This window comes from Myxocyprinus asiaticus, chromosome 20, assembly GCF_019703515.2.
Source record: "Myxocyprinus asiaticus isolate MX2 ecotype Aquarium Trade chromosome 20, UBuf_Myxa_2, whole genome shotgun sequence".
NCBI lineage: Eukaryota > Metazoa > Chordata > Actinopteri > Cypriniformes > Catostomidae > Myxocyprinus > Myxocyprinus asiaticus.
The window spans coordinates 10516531-10531337 of NC_059363.1; the positions used below are offsets into that span (position 1 = coordinate 10516531).

At 40.7% G+C, this 14807-nt stretch overlaps 1 protein-coding gene across 16 annotated transcripts in view; it reads right to left on the bottom strand.

The window, feature by feature from the left end:
- The window catches only part of LOC127411478 (neurexin-3a-like), a 501739-nt gene that overhangs the window by 61360 nt on the left and 425572 nt on the right, over window positions 1-14807 (bottom strand). For all 16 annotated transcript variants that reach the window (XR_007892290.1, XR_007892289.1, XR_007892288.1 and 13 more), the window contains one exon: window positions 13559-13730. Coding sequence is in view for 13 of the 16 variants with exons in the window: in XM_051647066.1 (XP_051503026.1) it covers window positions 13559-13730 (172 nt within the window). In the remaining 3 variants the exon portion in view is untranslated. The remainder of the gene's footprint in view (window positions 1-13558; window positions 13731-14807) is intronic.

The window sequence follows — 14807 nt, forward strand, 5'->3', positions numbered from 1 at the left end:
GTTGTCCTTTGTCTTTGAAGACTGTAGTGTACACCTTTGTATGAAATCTTCAGTTTTTTGGCAATTTTAAGCATTGTATAGCCTTCATTCCTCAAAACAATGATTGACTAACGAGTTTCTAGAGAAAGCTGTTTCTTTTTTGCCATATTTTACCTAATATTGACCTTAAGACATGCCAGTCTATTGCATACTGTGTCAGCTCAAAAACAAACACAAAGACAATGTTAAGATTCATTTAACAAACCAAATAGCTTGCAGCTGTGTTTGACATAATGGCAAGTGATTTTCTATTACCAAATTAGCAATTTAGCATGATTATTCAAGGATACGGTCTTGGAGTAATGGCTGCTGGAAATGGGGCCTGCTTAGATTTGATCAAAAATGACTTTTTTTCAAATAGTGATGGTGATGTTTTTTTACATCAGTAATGTCCTGACTATACTTTGTGTTCAGTTGAATGCCACTTTGGTGAATTAAAGTAACAATTTCCTTGCAAAAACAGCAAAATATATACATTATTCCAAACTTTTGGCCACCAGTGTATATGCGTGTGTGTGCTTGTGTGTACACACACACACACACACACACACACACACACACACATACAGGGTTGGGAGGGTTACTTTTGAAATGTATTCCACTACAGATGACAGAATACAGATCATAAGAAAGTGTTTCACCGCTGCTCAAATGCACTTTGGATCACATAATTTATATGTATAAATGTTTTCCATCTGAAAGGACTAAATATTAAATGAAACAAATGACAATAAAATGCAAAGTAATCTCTTCAGTAATCAAAATACTTACTGTATTCTAATTACCAATGATTTAAATTGTAACTGTAGTGGAATACAGTTACTTATATTTTGTATTTTAAATACGTAATCCCGTTACATGTATTCTGTTACTCCCCAACCCTGTATATATATATATATATATATGCAGGAAATAATTATATCAATTCTAAATATATAGTTGTAAGTCTGAATATAATGTTATAAATCCCAATATTTAATTGTAAATCTGAAACAAATAGTAATAAATCATAATATATTATTGAAATTTGATTATATAGTTAGAAATAATGTATGTATTGTTTTAAATGTAATTATTCTTGAAAATATAATTATAAATCTGAATATATAAATTCAATTTATACACACAATCATTTTCACTATAATGATCATAGTAGGCCAACTATCAAATTTGAGCTTTTCCAGTTTGGGCCCCCATAACATATACTATATAATGGAAGCTGAATACTGAATACTGATTTACAGCTCTGGAAACAAATTAAGAGACCACTGCAAAATGATCCTTCAAGCCACAGAGTCTCGCACCCACTGTGAAATTTGGTGGAGGATCGGTGATGATCAGCAGTTTTCAGCAGTGTGTCCGGGAAGGGACAGCAAATGAGAAAACTGAATATTTCAACCAAATTTGTTGATGGAACCAAAAATGATCCAGTGATTTGACTGAAGTATGGTGCTATGAACCAAAGCCACTATGTAATTGTCTACCATTTTCCCTGCTGTCATTCACTATTACCCAGCCTGGGTCCTGGAGCTGCCAAAGCAGACAGAGGAACATCAAAAAGCCCTGGCACAGCCATAAAGACAGAACTCATTTCCTTCGAAACACACATGCACAAAGAAGTAGACACAGACACACATGGTTGAGCCATCATAGTGTGCACACGTGTGTCAAAAATGATATAACATCCCCTCTGTGCTCTTTTTGTAACCCCTCTCCTACGAATATGCTTGTCTCTCGAACATAGCATCAAGCTCCAGACTGATTGACACACACTGATATTTCCTGCCAAACTGCAGGGGTATGTGGGACAGTTTGGGGCTGCAGACGGAGTGATAAAGATTTGGACTGATTCCATTCACTTTGCTCAGTTTTGGAAATGTAAAGATGATTTTTAAGTTTCCCTCAGGTTATTTGCTTCTCTTTTTGATGAACTTTTCCTTTAGGCAATAATTTGCAACCTGATCTCATAGAATCAAGTTACTATACCAACATTTTGGCAAAATGATTTTTACGTGGGTCTTTGTATGCATTGCAGAAGTTTCCTGGTGAAATGAACACCAGAGGCACTACTCCGATAATGACTTTTAATCCCTTTCACACAAATCACCAGTAAAACTGCACATGAACAGTTTATAAACATTTACTCTTCTCCCTGTTCCTCACACAATGCTATTTTATGACATCTAAACACTTTTACTACAGCGCTTGCCTTGTAAGGCAATACATTTTAACTAGGGTTGCCAATTAATAAACATTTTTAATCAAATTAATTGCATGATGTGCCAGTTACTTAATCACATTTTAGTGTTTACTGAGAAAGGGCTCCAAATAAAGGTCATTTAAAAATAGAATTAATAAAATAATCATAAATATAATGTATAATAAATATTATAATTCAGACAATTAAAATAAGTACATTACATCAGATATATATACTTTGGCAACAAACAAGTAAAGCATTTAGACAATACAAAAAGTGTCTTTAAAGTACAAATATTGTTTGTATTATTTTCATATAATTGAACATACCCCTATGATTGGCCTACATCCCTCTGCTCTATTTTTAATTGTTGGTCTATGCAATTGTGCATCAAACGGATGCTTTTGGAGCGTTTCACTTTGGGTATGTTGCGTCTCACAAGTTTTCAGCGCATATAGTCTTAAGCGCTGTGTTTTTAGTAGGATGTGCAAAGTTAAATGTAGTTTGAAACTTTCAAAAACACACAATTTGAGATCCCAGCTCGGTCCAGCTGTCTTTGGGTGTAAAAGTGCATCTGTGGAAGACTGTGCTGCCTGCTCCTTGGTTGACGAGTCATGTTGCCTGTACAGCTGGAGCATTGACTGCCCCGTACTGCATCATTGCTCCGATAGCAGGAACATTTCTTATTATGTAATTTATGTCCAGGTCGGGAGCATGATTAATTGCGTTATTTTTTTAGTTTTCTAAAAACTGTTATTTTTTTACATAACCAACTACATTTCCAAGCTTGTTTGAGGGTGATTAAAATGTTTGGTAGCTATACTGATAGAGAGCTGCACTTGCGAAGCAAAGGACCAGGGTACATGCCCTAAAGAGCACACAAGTCGACACCTGAGTTGAAAGTATCACTGAAGCACTACACAATGTTGTGGTTGCTTTAGCAATTGCATTTTTCATATCACACATTACTTTTTGTGACACTATTGGTTTGTTTAGGTTTAAGGTTTAGGGTAGCTAAGTGGGTTCCCTATTTGTCACTCACTCGACATTTTGTCGATGTAGTGACACTAGGGGTCACTCTTGGGAGCCCGAGACACCTCTGGTCTTTGATAAAAGGCCAATGAAAATTGGCGAGTGGTATTTGCATGCCACTCCCCCAGGACATACAGGTATAAAAGGAGCTGGTATGCAATCACTCATTCAGATTTTCTCTTTGGAGCCGAACGGTCATGCTCATTGAGCTGAATTCTCTGCTGGATCTGACAGCACATTTCAGTGGCTTCTCCCTCCTCTGCACTGGTGCACTGCAGAGAATGCCCCTGGGCACTTCGGCAGAAAACAATAGAGTATATTTTCTGAAAGAGCTTTTTTCCTCTAAAAGAGTATATATTTCTCTAAAAGAGCGCACACACGGAACGTCTTTTTAAAGACGCGTCTTTTTAAAGATGCCTTTCCGATTGTGTGTTATTCCTGGTTGCGGTCGTTATCTCTCAACTTCGGATGGTCATGATCGCTGTCTTTCGTGTCTGGGCGCGACCCACATGGAGGCAGCGTTTGTGGATGGTTCATGTTCTCATTGCGAGATCATGACCATGCAATGTTGTGGTCGCGGCTTGCTTTCGTAAGAAAGCAAGCAAGCCGAAATCATGCTTTCGTAAGAAAGCAAGCCACCCCAGCGGCTCCCTTACTTCTACCTACGGGTATGAGGCCAGCGTGGCTAGCACTGGGGGCAATTTGGGGACCCCAATGGGATTGTCTCCGCCGGGTATCCCCCCGCAGACCTCCCATTCCCCAACACACTTGTCTGCCCCAATCGGGCTTCTGGATGAGATCGACGGCTCATCTCACGGCAAGTCTGGCTTCTTGTTCGTGAAGATGATAAGCTCTCGAGTGCAGCATCAGAGAGCGGGCTTGTCCAGTCGGACACAGAAGCCTCAGCTGGGCTTCCCCCCTCGGGGACGATTGCCCAGTCACAGGCTGATGCCGCAATGATGGACATGCTTTCCCACTCAAAGCAGCCACGCCCCGCTCCAGTGCCATTCTGCCCAGAAGTGCACGAGGAATCATGGGAGGCACCTTTTACTGCCCGGCCCCGATTCCGCAGTTCCCCCGCTCTCACTACCCTCGATGGTGGGGCGGCCAGGGGCTATATGGTGATTCCCCTGGTGGATAAGGCGATCGCGGTGCACCTATGCTCGCAGAGCACCCGCCACCTGGCGTGGACGCCCTAAGCTCCCGTCCAAGCCCTGTAGGCTCACGTCATCTCTGACGGCTAAAGCCTACAGCGCTGCTGGACAAGCCGCCTCTGCCCTGCATGCCATGGCTCTCCTGCATGTCCACCAAGCCAAGGCATTGAAAGAACTGCACGAGGGTAGTTCTGCCCCAGATTTGATGCAGGAACTGCGCTTGGTGACCGACCTCACTCTCTGAGTGACGAAGGTCATGGCGTGGTCTCTTGGGCGGACGATGGCCACACTAGTGGTCCATGAGCGCCACCTTTGGCTCAACCTGGTCGAGATGGGTGAGGCCGACAAGACACGGTTTCTTGCTCAGGTTACCCTCAGGGGAGAGTGGAGACTCCACCCTCAGGTGGTCCAGCTGATTTGGAGTCAATTCGGACCGGCACAGGTGGACCTGTTCGCCTCCCAAGAATCCTCCCACTGCCTGCTCTGGTATGCCCTCACCGAGGCACCCTCTGGCACCCGCGACCAGACCTCTGGAATCTCCATGTCTGGCACCTGCGGTGGTAGACATGATCACTCAGGCTAGGGCCCCCTCTACGAGGCGCCTGTATGCCTTTAAGTGGCGTCTGTTCGCTAAGTGGTGTTCTTCCCGACGGGAAGACCCCCAGAGATGCGCAGTCGGATCAGTGCTTTCCTTCCTGCAGGAGAGGTCTGAAGGGAGGCTGTCCCCTTCCACCTTGAAGGTGTACGTTGCCGCCATAGCAGCACACCATGACGCAGTCGACGGTAAGTCCTTAGGGAAGCACGAGCTGATCATCAGGTTCCTAAGAGGCGCCAGGAGGCTGAATCCCTCCAGACCGCGCCTCGTTCCCTCATGGGACCTCTCTGTAGTTCTTCAGGGTCTACAGAGAGCCCCCTTTGAGCCTTTGCAGTCAGCCGAGCTTAAGGCACTCTCCTTGAAGACTGCCCTCCTGACTGCGCTCACTTCCATCAAGAGGGTAGGAGACCTGCAAGCACTCTCTGTCAGTGAATCGTGCCTGGAGTTCGGTCCGGGTTACTCTCACGTGATCCTGAGACCCAAGGTTCCCACCACCCCTTTTAGGGACCAGGTGGTGAACCTGCAAGCGCTGCCCCAGGAGGAGGCATACCCAGCCCTGTCATTGCTGTGTCCGGTGCACGCTTTACGCATCTATTTGGATCGCACGCATAGCTTTAGAATCTCTGAGCAGCTCTTTGTCTGCTTTGGCGCACAGCGGAAAGGAAGCGCTGTCTCCAAGCAGAGGATCGCCACTGGCTCATTGATGCCATAACTATGGCATATCACGCCCAGGACATGCTGCCCTCGGTAGGGCTACGAGCCCATTCTACCAGGGGAGTAGCGGCTTCCTGGGCCCTGGCCAGGGGTGCCTCTCTAACAGACATTTGCAGAGCAGCAGGCTGGGCAACATCCAACACCTTTGCAAGTTTCTACAACCTCCAGATGGAACCGGTTTCATCCCAGGTAGTGGCACACAACACAAGCGGATAAGCCCAGGATAGCCGGCCGGGTGTATCGCTTGCACGTAGCGCCTTCCACCTCCTTCTGAGCTGAAGATGTGCACCATTAATTCCCAGTAATGTTCAAAAAATTTGTTCCCTGGTTGACTTCCTCCAAGCCCTGTGGCAGTCGAGTTTTCGAAGAGATTCACTGCCGGCCCAGTACACGTGCTAACTAAGAGTCCTGTTCTGGGATAGGTGCTCCGCATGTGGCGGTTCCTTGTAAGGCTAACCCCATGCGATGTATATCTTCCGCTAATTCGTTTCCCCTTTGGCAAACTGCGTTTTCCTTGGGCAGAGCCGCTCTGCCCCAGTCTCCATGTTTGTAGTAACTCCTCCCCTCTCCACATGGTTGGAAAGACCATGTGACGTATTCTTCCACTTAAATATCCCCCCCTCTCTCTGGGCGAGGTGTGGTCTCTGCGGTGTCTTCCCTGTGTTTTGGAGGGTCTGGTCTTGACTCCAACTCTAACAGCCTCCAACTCTTCTCAGACAGATCCCAGCCTACATTACAGGTAGAGCTGGAATCAAATGACTAGACTGCAAATCGCTTTGGAAAGTTAGAGCTACAAGACAAAAGTTCACTATGTGAGGGATGGGATTCTGCTCAGGATTTAAGCCTCTCTCTATTTGCCCTTTAAAATCCTTTCTAAATGCAAAAAAAAATACAAAAATAAAAAATAAAAAACATAAATAATAATAATAATAATAATAATAATAAAACTAATTAAATATACCGTTTTTCAGGGTCTTTCACAAGTCAACAGTGAGGTGACATACAGCCTTTGCTGAAGTTGCTGGAAGTCATTAACATCAATTTCCTTCTGAATTAAACAGGTGTATTGTAATGATAATTGATATGACTGCCATTCTGTTGTAAACACCCTTGGATAAGATCAGATTTTAAGTAACATTTAATGCAGCTGCTAATGTTTGAATGCACAGTAGTTATCAGTAACAAGTACAGTTCTTCACATGACTTAGCATCTGCTGCTTTCTAAATATATCGTCTTATGGCTAGGAGTTGTTGGTCCATATTACAGGAAGGTACAGTTTCTTTGTAAAGGAGTTGCTTATCTCACTCTTGCAGTGAGTTAGAAAACTACATTTCCACTCCATAAGTCCATTATATGGTAAAGTGAAGTGAGTGAGCGAGAGAAGATTCTGCTGATTTCAACTCCATGTTGCAGACTCCAAACTTAAATGGAAATGGTTGAATCCCCCTTCAGCATTTTCTGGAAAAATCCAAGCAAATCCAGCCAAAAGCACACACACTTGCCTACGACCAACAACTAATGCTGGCAAAAAAAGTAGTTTTTTATATGCTTGCTCATATTCATTAGCAATTACTGGAGGGTGAGAGGGTTGTATTATGACACTTGGCTCTGAATATCTCTAAACAAGTATGGTGAATGGACAAGCACAGCACAATTTATTCTCAAAGTGATGGTTGGTGTAAATTTATTTGAGTATTCTTCACATAGCCTTGGGTTACATTGTAATGACAGTCATAAGCTTTAGGTGACTGTGCTTGGAGCCCTGTGGACATCTCTGCTTGACCTCTCGGGACCCATGGGAGATAAATTGGTAGTGTGCTTGAAAGACACAATGAGCTAACTTGCCCTTGTTATTTGTGTGTGCTTAGCACTGCAAGGTGGTGTAATGGTACTTGGCAAAAGCACAGCCCTGGAACTGATGTGGTGGAACTATTAGGCATTAGTTTTTTGAAGCCTTAGGAAAATAAAGCACAGATGCTTGGTATGGTTCAGTGCTCTGAAGGTCTTCAAGAATTTGCCTCATTTAGCCTATACATTAAATAAAGAATACCATGGCAGTGCACCACCAATTTACTTGTAAGGACTGCAGCTTTGTCAAAGAGACCCTGACATGCACAAATCCACAGATGATATTTCTTAATCGATGTCCTATCAAGTTAAAATTGAAAAATCAAACATTACAGGCTGCCATGAGGGGACACCTGTCTTCAAGCATAATAATATCCCGTTTGCAGGTGGCTATCGGAATATACAGTTGAAGTCAGAAGTTTAAATACACTTAGGTTGAAGTCATTAAAACTAATTTTTTAACCACTCCATAGATTTTATATTAGCAAACTATAGTTTCGGGAAGTCGTTTAGGACATCTACTTTGTGCATGATGCGAGTAATACTGTATCTATATCAACTATATCAAAATTCCAGTGGGTCAGAAGTTTACATTCACTAAGTTAACTGTGTATTAAAGCAGCTTGGAAAATTCCAGAAAATGATATCAAGCCTTTAGGCAATTAGCCAATTAGCTTCTGATAGGCTAATTGGCTAATTAGAGTCAGTTGGAGGTGTACCTGTGGATGTATTTTAAGGCTAACCTTCAAACTCAGTGCCTCTTTGCTTAACATCATGGGAAAATCAAAAGAAATCAGTCGAAACCTCAGAAAAAAAACAATTGTGGACCTCAACAAGTATGGTTCATCCTTGGGAGAAATTTCCAAATGCCTGAAAATACCACGTTCATCTGTACAAACAATAGTATGCAAGTATAAACACCATGGGACCACGCAGCCATCATACCGCTCAGGAAGGAGACACATTCTGTCTCCTAGAGATGAATGTAGTATGGTGCAAAAAGTGCAAATAAATCCCAGAACAACAGCAAAGGACTTTGAAGATGCTAGAGGAAACAGGTAGACAAGTATCTATATCCACAGTAAAACAAGTCCTATATTGACATAACCTGAAAGGCTGCTCAGCAAGGAAGAAACCAATGCTCCAATACTGCCATAAAGCCAGACTACAGGTTGCAAGTGCACATGGGTAGAAAGATCAAATTTCCTCTGGTCTGATGAAACAAAAATTGAACTTTTTTGCAATAATGACCAATGTTATGTTTGGAGGAAAAATGGTGAGGCTTGCAAGCCAAAGAACACCATTCCAACTGTGAAGCATGGGGGTGGCAGCATCATGTTGTGGGAGTGCTTTGCTGCAGGATGGACTTGTACACTTTACAAAATAGATGGCATCATGAGGAAGGAAAATTATGTGGATATATTGAAGCAACATCTCAAGACATCAGCCAAGAAGTTAAAGCTCAGTCAGCAAATGGGTCTTGCAAATGGACAATGACCCCAAGAACACCTCCAAAGTTGTAGCAAAATGGCTTAAGGACAACAAAGCCAAGGTATTGGAGTGGCCATCACAAAGCCCTGCCCTCAATCTGATAGAAAATGTGTGGGCAGAACTGAAAAAGCATGTGCATGCAAGAAGGCCTACAAACCTGACTCTGTTACACCAGTTCTGTCTGGAGGAATGGGCCAAAATTCCAGCAACTTATTTTGAGAAGCTTGTGGAAGGCTACCCAAAACGTTTGACCAAAGTTAAACAATTTAAAGGCAATGCTACCAAATACTAACAAATTGTATGTAAACTTCTGACCCAATGGGAATGTGATGAAAGGAATAAAAGCTAAAATAAATAATTACCTCTTCTGTTATTCTGACATTTCACATTCTTAAAATAAAGTAGTGATCCTAACTGACCTAAGACAGGGAATGTTATCTATGATTAAATGTGAGGAGTTTAAATGTATTTGGCTAAGGTGTATGTAAACTTTTGACTTCAACTGTGCTCAAAAGTTTGCATACCCTTGGAGAATTGGTAATATATGTACCATTTTTAAAGAAAACATGAGTGAGCAGGCAAAACACATTTCTTTATTTCTTATGGGATTCATATTCAACTGTAGGTTATAACAGAATGGCACAATCATAAAACAAAACATGGCAACAAAGAAAAAAATGAAATAACCCATGTTCAAAAGTCTGCATACCCTTAGTTCTTAATACTGTGTATTGCCCCCTTTAGCATCAATGACAGCGTGCAGTCTTTTGTAATAGTTGTCTATGAGGCCCCAAATTCTTGCAGGTAGTATAGCTGCCCATTCGTCTTGGCAAAATGCCTCCAGGTCATGCAAAGTCTTTGGTTGTCTGCACGTTTGAGATCTCCCCAGAGTGGCTCGATGATATTAAGGTCAGGAGACTGTGATGGCCACTCCAGAACCAGTGGTTCTGCTGTAACCACTGGAGGGTCAACTTGCCCTTGTGCTTAGGGTCATTGTCGTGCTGGAAAGTCCAAGAGTGTCCCATGCGCAGCTTTCGTGCAGAAGAATGCTAATTTTCTGCCAGTATTTTCTGATAACATGCTGCATTCATCTTGCCATCAATTTTCACAAGATTCCCCGTGCCTTAAGAGCTCACACACCCCCAAAACATCAGTGAGCCACCACCATGCTTCACAGTGGGGATGGTATTCTTTTCACTATAGGCCTTGTTGACCCCTCTCCAAACAAAGCTCTATTTTGGTCTCGTCACTCCAAATTACAGTGTGCCAGAAGCTGTGAGGCATGTCAAGGTGTTGCCGGGCATATTGTAACCAGAATTTTTTGTGGCATTGGCGCAGTAAAGGCTTCTTTCTGGCAACTCGACCATGCAGCTCATTTTTTGTTCAAGTATCATCGTATTGTGCTCCTTGAAACAACCACATTGTCTTTTTCCAGAGCAGCCTGTATTTATCCTGAGGTTACCTGTGGGTTTTTCTTCATATCCCGAACAATTCTTCTGGCAGTTGTGACTGAAATCTTTCTTGGTCTACCTGACCTTGGCTTGGCATCAAGAGATCTCAGAATTGTCCACTTCTTAATAAGTGATTGAACAGTACTGACTGGCATTTTCAAGGCTTTGGATATCTTTTTATATCCTTTTCCATCTTTATAAAGTTCCATTACCTTGTTATGCAGGTCTTTTGAAAGTTCTTTTCTGCTCACCATGGCTCAGTATCTAGCCTGCTCAGTGTATCCTCATGAGAGCTAACAAACTCATTGACTATATATACACAGGCACTAATTGCAATTTAAAAAGCCACAGGTGTGGGAAATTAACCTTTAATTGCCATTTAAACCTGTGTGTGTCACCTTGTGTGTCTGTAACAAGGCCAAACATTCAAGGGTATGTAAACTTTTGATATGGGCCATTTGGGAGATTTCTGTTATCATTATGATTTAAAAAGGAGCCAAACAACTATGTGATGATAAATGGCTTCATATGATCATTATCCTTAAATAAAAGACAGTTGTTTTTTGCATGATCAGTCATATTTTCAAAATCAATGCCAAAATTTCACAATTTCTGCCAGGGTATGCAAACTTTTGAGCACAACTGTATTTTATTACCATGTTGAAACTTTGGCAGAGAAAGTACATTTTGCTGACATTTAAATACATGTGTTATACAACTGTGCCACCTATAAATCTCATGATATATTTTCTCATCTCCTGGTGCAAAACCCATGTTGGCAAAAATGAAACTTCCGACCTAAAATAGGCAGGGACTGACTTCTGTATAATGCATCCATATGCATCTGCAGCATGTATTTTTCATGCCTAATATCATTCATATAAATGACAGACTGATAAATGGGTGCATTAGCAGAGCTGGCCACATAAAATGGGTTTATTCAGCGCCGACAGGAACATAAACTGATGCCCTGAGATGTTCCAAAAGAAAAAAATATATATGTTGCTGTAACAGACTGGATAAATTACTCTACACTGCATCTGTGTATAGACATGTTCCATGAAATTGTGCAAAAGTTCACATTTCTCTGACTCAAGGTGAGAATTCTTTCGAAATTGTTTCCTGAATAACCCTAGTACCCAAATGCAATGCTACAGCCAAAAGACAATATACAGTACATTTATCCGTCTGGCAGACACTTTTATCCGATGCAAATTACAGTGCATTCAAGGTATCCATTTATGAATGTGTTCACTGGGACTCAAACCTTTGTCCTTGTTGTTGCTCATGCCATGCTCTACCAGCTGGGCTACAGGAACAACATTAGAGCATAACATTGACTGGTTGATGCAGTGAGCACAGTCAGGTAATGTTATTAGTGTGAGTGTGTTCTCCATGTGAGAATCTCTTAGCTAGCTCAAGGCTAGTGTGGGTGGTGAGACTTTCCATGTGGCCTATTAAGTGTGTGTCTTATGCGTGATTCAGCTTAGAAGACAAATAGAGAAAGTTAGCGTAGTCTAATCTCAGTTTTACTTCCATAAATGAAAGTAATGACTAAATCTATACTCCATGTACCTGAATTACAGGAAAGATCCAGTTGATAGTACATTAGTTAAGTAATTCATTGCGACAGCATCCCTACTCAATGATCTACAGTAGTACTAATCTTGATTTTTATATATACATTAAAGACATAGCAACCTTAGGTTTTAGACTTACTGTCCCTCTCCAATTTATCCAGTCATACTAGAATGGCATAAAAGTGACTTTTAGGAGTATAAAAGCAAAAATAACATTAACTGAGAAGATACTTAATACTATTGCATTGAAGCAAATGTGTAATGGAAGGACCAAGTTTGTCCTGCCAAATGTACACCTGAGAAGATGGGAATGAAAATCTTCACGTGATGACGTGTACCTCATGCCTTTTCGATAGAGGAACTGCCTGTTTGTTTCCTCTATGGTGTGTATTAGCTGAACAAGCTTGAAGAAATTATTTGAGCTAAAGAAGTAACATTTATAATACCATTGTTTTAAGATTTTATTGTTGACTTGATATATCTTCTTGAAACGCAGTCTTAACAAACAGTTTTGGACATTATAGCACATACATCACCCAGACAGGAAGACTTCTATTTTCAGAGTGTTTGCTCACCTGCAATACGTCTATAAGGTGTTTCATCTCAGATATTGATAGGACAAACAGCAGATGTCTTTAAGGCATAATCTTTATAATTTAGTAATTCTGTTCTTTTTAAGATGTTTATCAGATGTTTATACACAAAAATTAGAACGCGATGCTTTCCAGGTGAAACAGATTCTATTAAAATGCTCTTTAACAGACATCTTGGAAATGTTAAGGAGTTATCTGGGGTTTTTCCCTTTCAAGTAAATAGAAGCTCTACTTGCTTGCCTAGAAAATAGCTGCCCAGGGGGCATTACCAAGATGGTGGCCAAGTGAATGACTTGCCTTAAAAGGAATTTTGCTAGCACATGATTTTCTTTGTTTGTTTTGGATTAATTTCTTGGGAGTAGATGCAAAAAATTACATTAAGTGAGTAAAGATGCTAGATTTACATGAAAGAACCTGTGTTTTAAAAACACAACCCATAATCTTCCAGTTTTTGTCACTGATGTAACGTGAGGCATACAGTACCTGCTGTCTAGCACACTTTGTCACTGCAGACATTGGTTTCCAGAAAACCCCACAAAGCCATGCCAAAAAACAAAATTCTTTCCTTTGCCAGCTATGAGTGGGGAAATAAGACCATCTCAATGACCTTGTTTAATGTGAAAGACACCAAATTTAAAGGAAAAAAAGAGAGGATGCAAATCCATTGTTTGTTGCTACTGTTGTGATTGAGGCACACACAGGATGTTCCTAAATGTTAGAAAGTACACCGCTTAGTCACTGAGGAGACAAAGTGACTTTAGAAATAGCACAAAAGCAGTTGCTGTCCAGTTCTGTGTATTGTCCATTTATCTTATTGATGTCAAAAGGCAAAGGTTGAAACAGTCGGTGAGATGTCTTACCTGAGGGGAAGTACTCGTTGGTGGCCCAGTTGTCCACTTGAAGTGTGGCATTGCCCCCGTTTCTGGTGAAGCGCACTACATGGTACTTGCCGTCATTTACTGCGGTGCTGCTCTCCTGCACAACAATGTCAGCTGTTCCGATGTTGAATGTGACTCCGATTTTGCCTTGCTCCTGAAAATAAAAAAAAAAGGACATGCAATATTTCAGTTTTGTCTACAAGTTCTACAACATTTACAATCAGGTTCCCACACTTTAGACCAATGAACTTGAATAAAGATTTTAAAAAGTAATTGTATAGAAATTGCTCTCACAAATAGCTGTATATATTTTACAGCCAAACATTACTTTTCTATGGTTTTTATTTTTATTTTGTATTATTATTATTTGCCATGAATTTTCCAGGACTGGAAATACTAAAATTCCCTGATAGATTTTCCAAGACAGTGGCAACTATGTACAATGAATACATTTACTTAAATTTGGACACAAGATCTACAACATCCACAATAAACAGATACATTTTACTCAGAACTAATTTTTAATGACAGAGACGTCCTTGAAATCTGCTACCTATTGTTTTACTTTTGTTCTAGAGGGATCCTGTATAATTCATTAGCATTGATGACCCTTGATAAACTTGTCTGCTTGATGAAAAGTATTCATCAGCCATTAGCTTCTCCCCTCCTTGGAGGTGAAGAATCAGGCTCATTGATTTAAATAATGCAGTGAAAGTAGTCTAAATCAATACATAAGCTAAAACAGAAAAAGAGATAAGAATGATTAATGGAACAGGAAGGTGTGCAGTGTTTTCCTTCACAGATTCACAATGTGCAAATGTTGCTGGAAAGATTCCTTCTATAAATTAATTTACAGAGCATTAATGAGAACTGGTGGAGCCAGAAACATTGGGAGAATTTTTCTACATATGTAATTTTAATAATGTATATAGAATGTAAATGTAAAAAACAAAAAGCACAACCAGTGTTAATAACATTACTGAAAATAAAACTAAATGAAAAAAATTTCAGTTAACTGCAATAAAACACGAAAAACTGAAACTAAACTAAATTACATTTCAATTGCTACAAAACTAAAAACTAAAAATGAATATAATAAAATACAAATGCAGTTTTAGTTTTTGATACATAGTATATTATCAAATTTGAAGGCTTTAAAATCCACCTTCATTAAACACGAAAATGACACTTAATCATGGTAACACTAGATGGCCCTGAGAAATTTAGCACC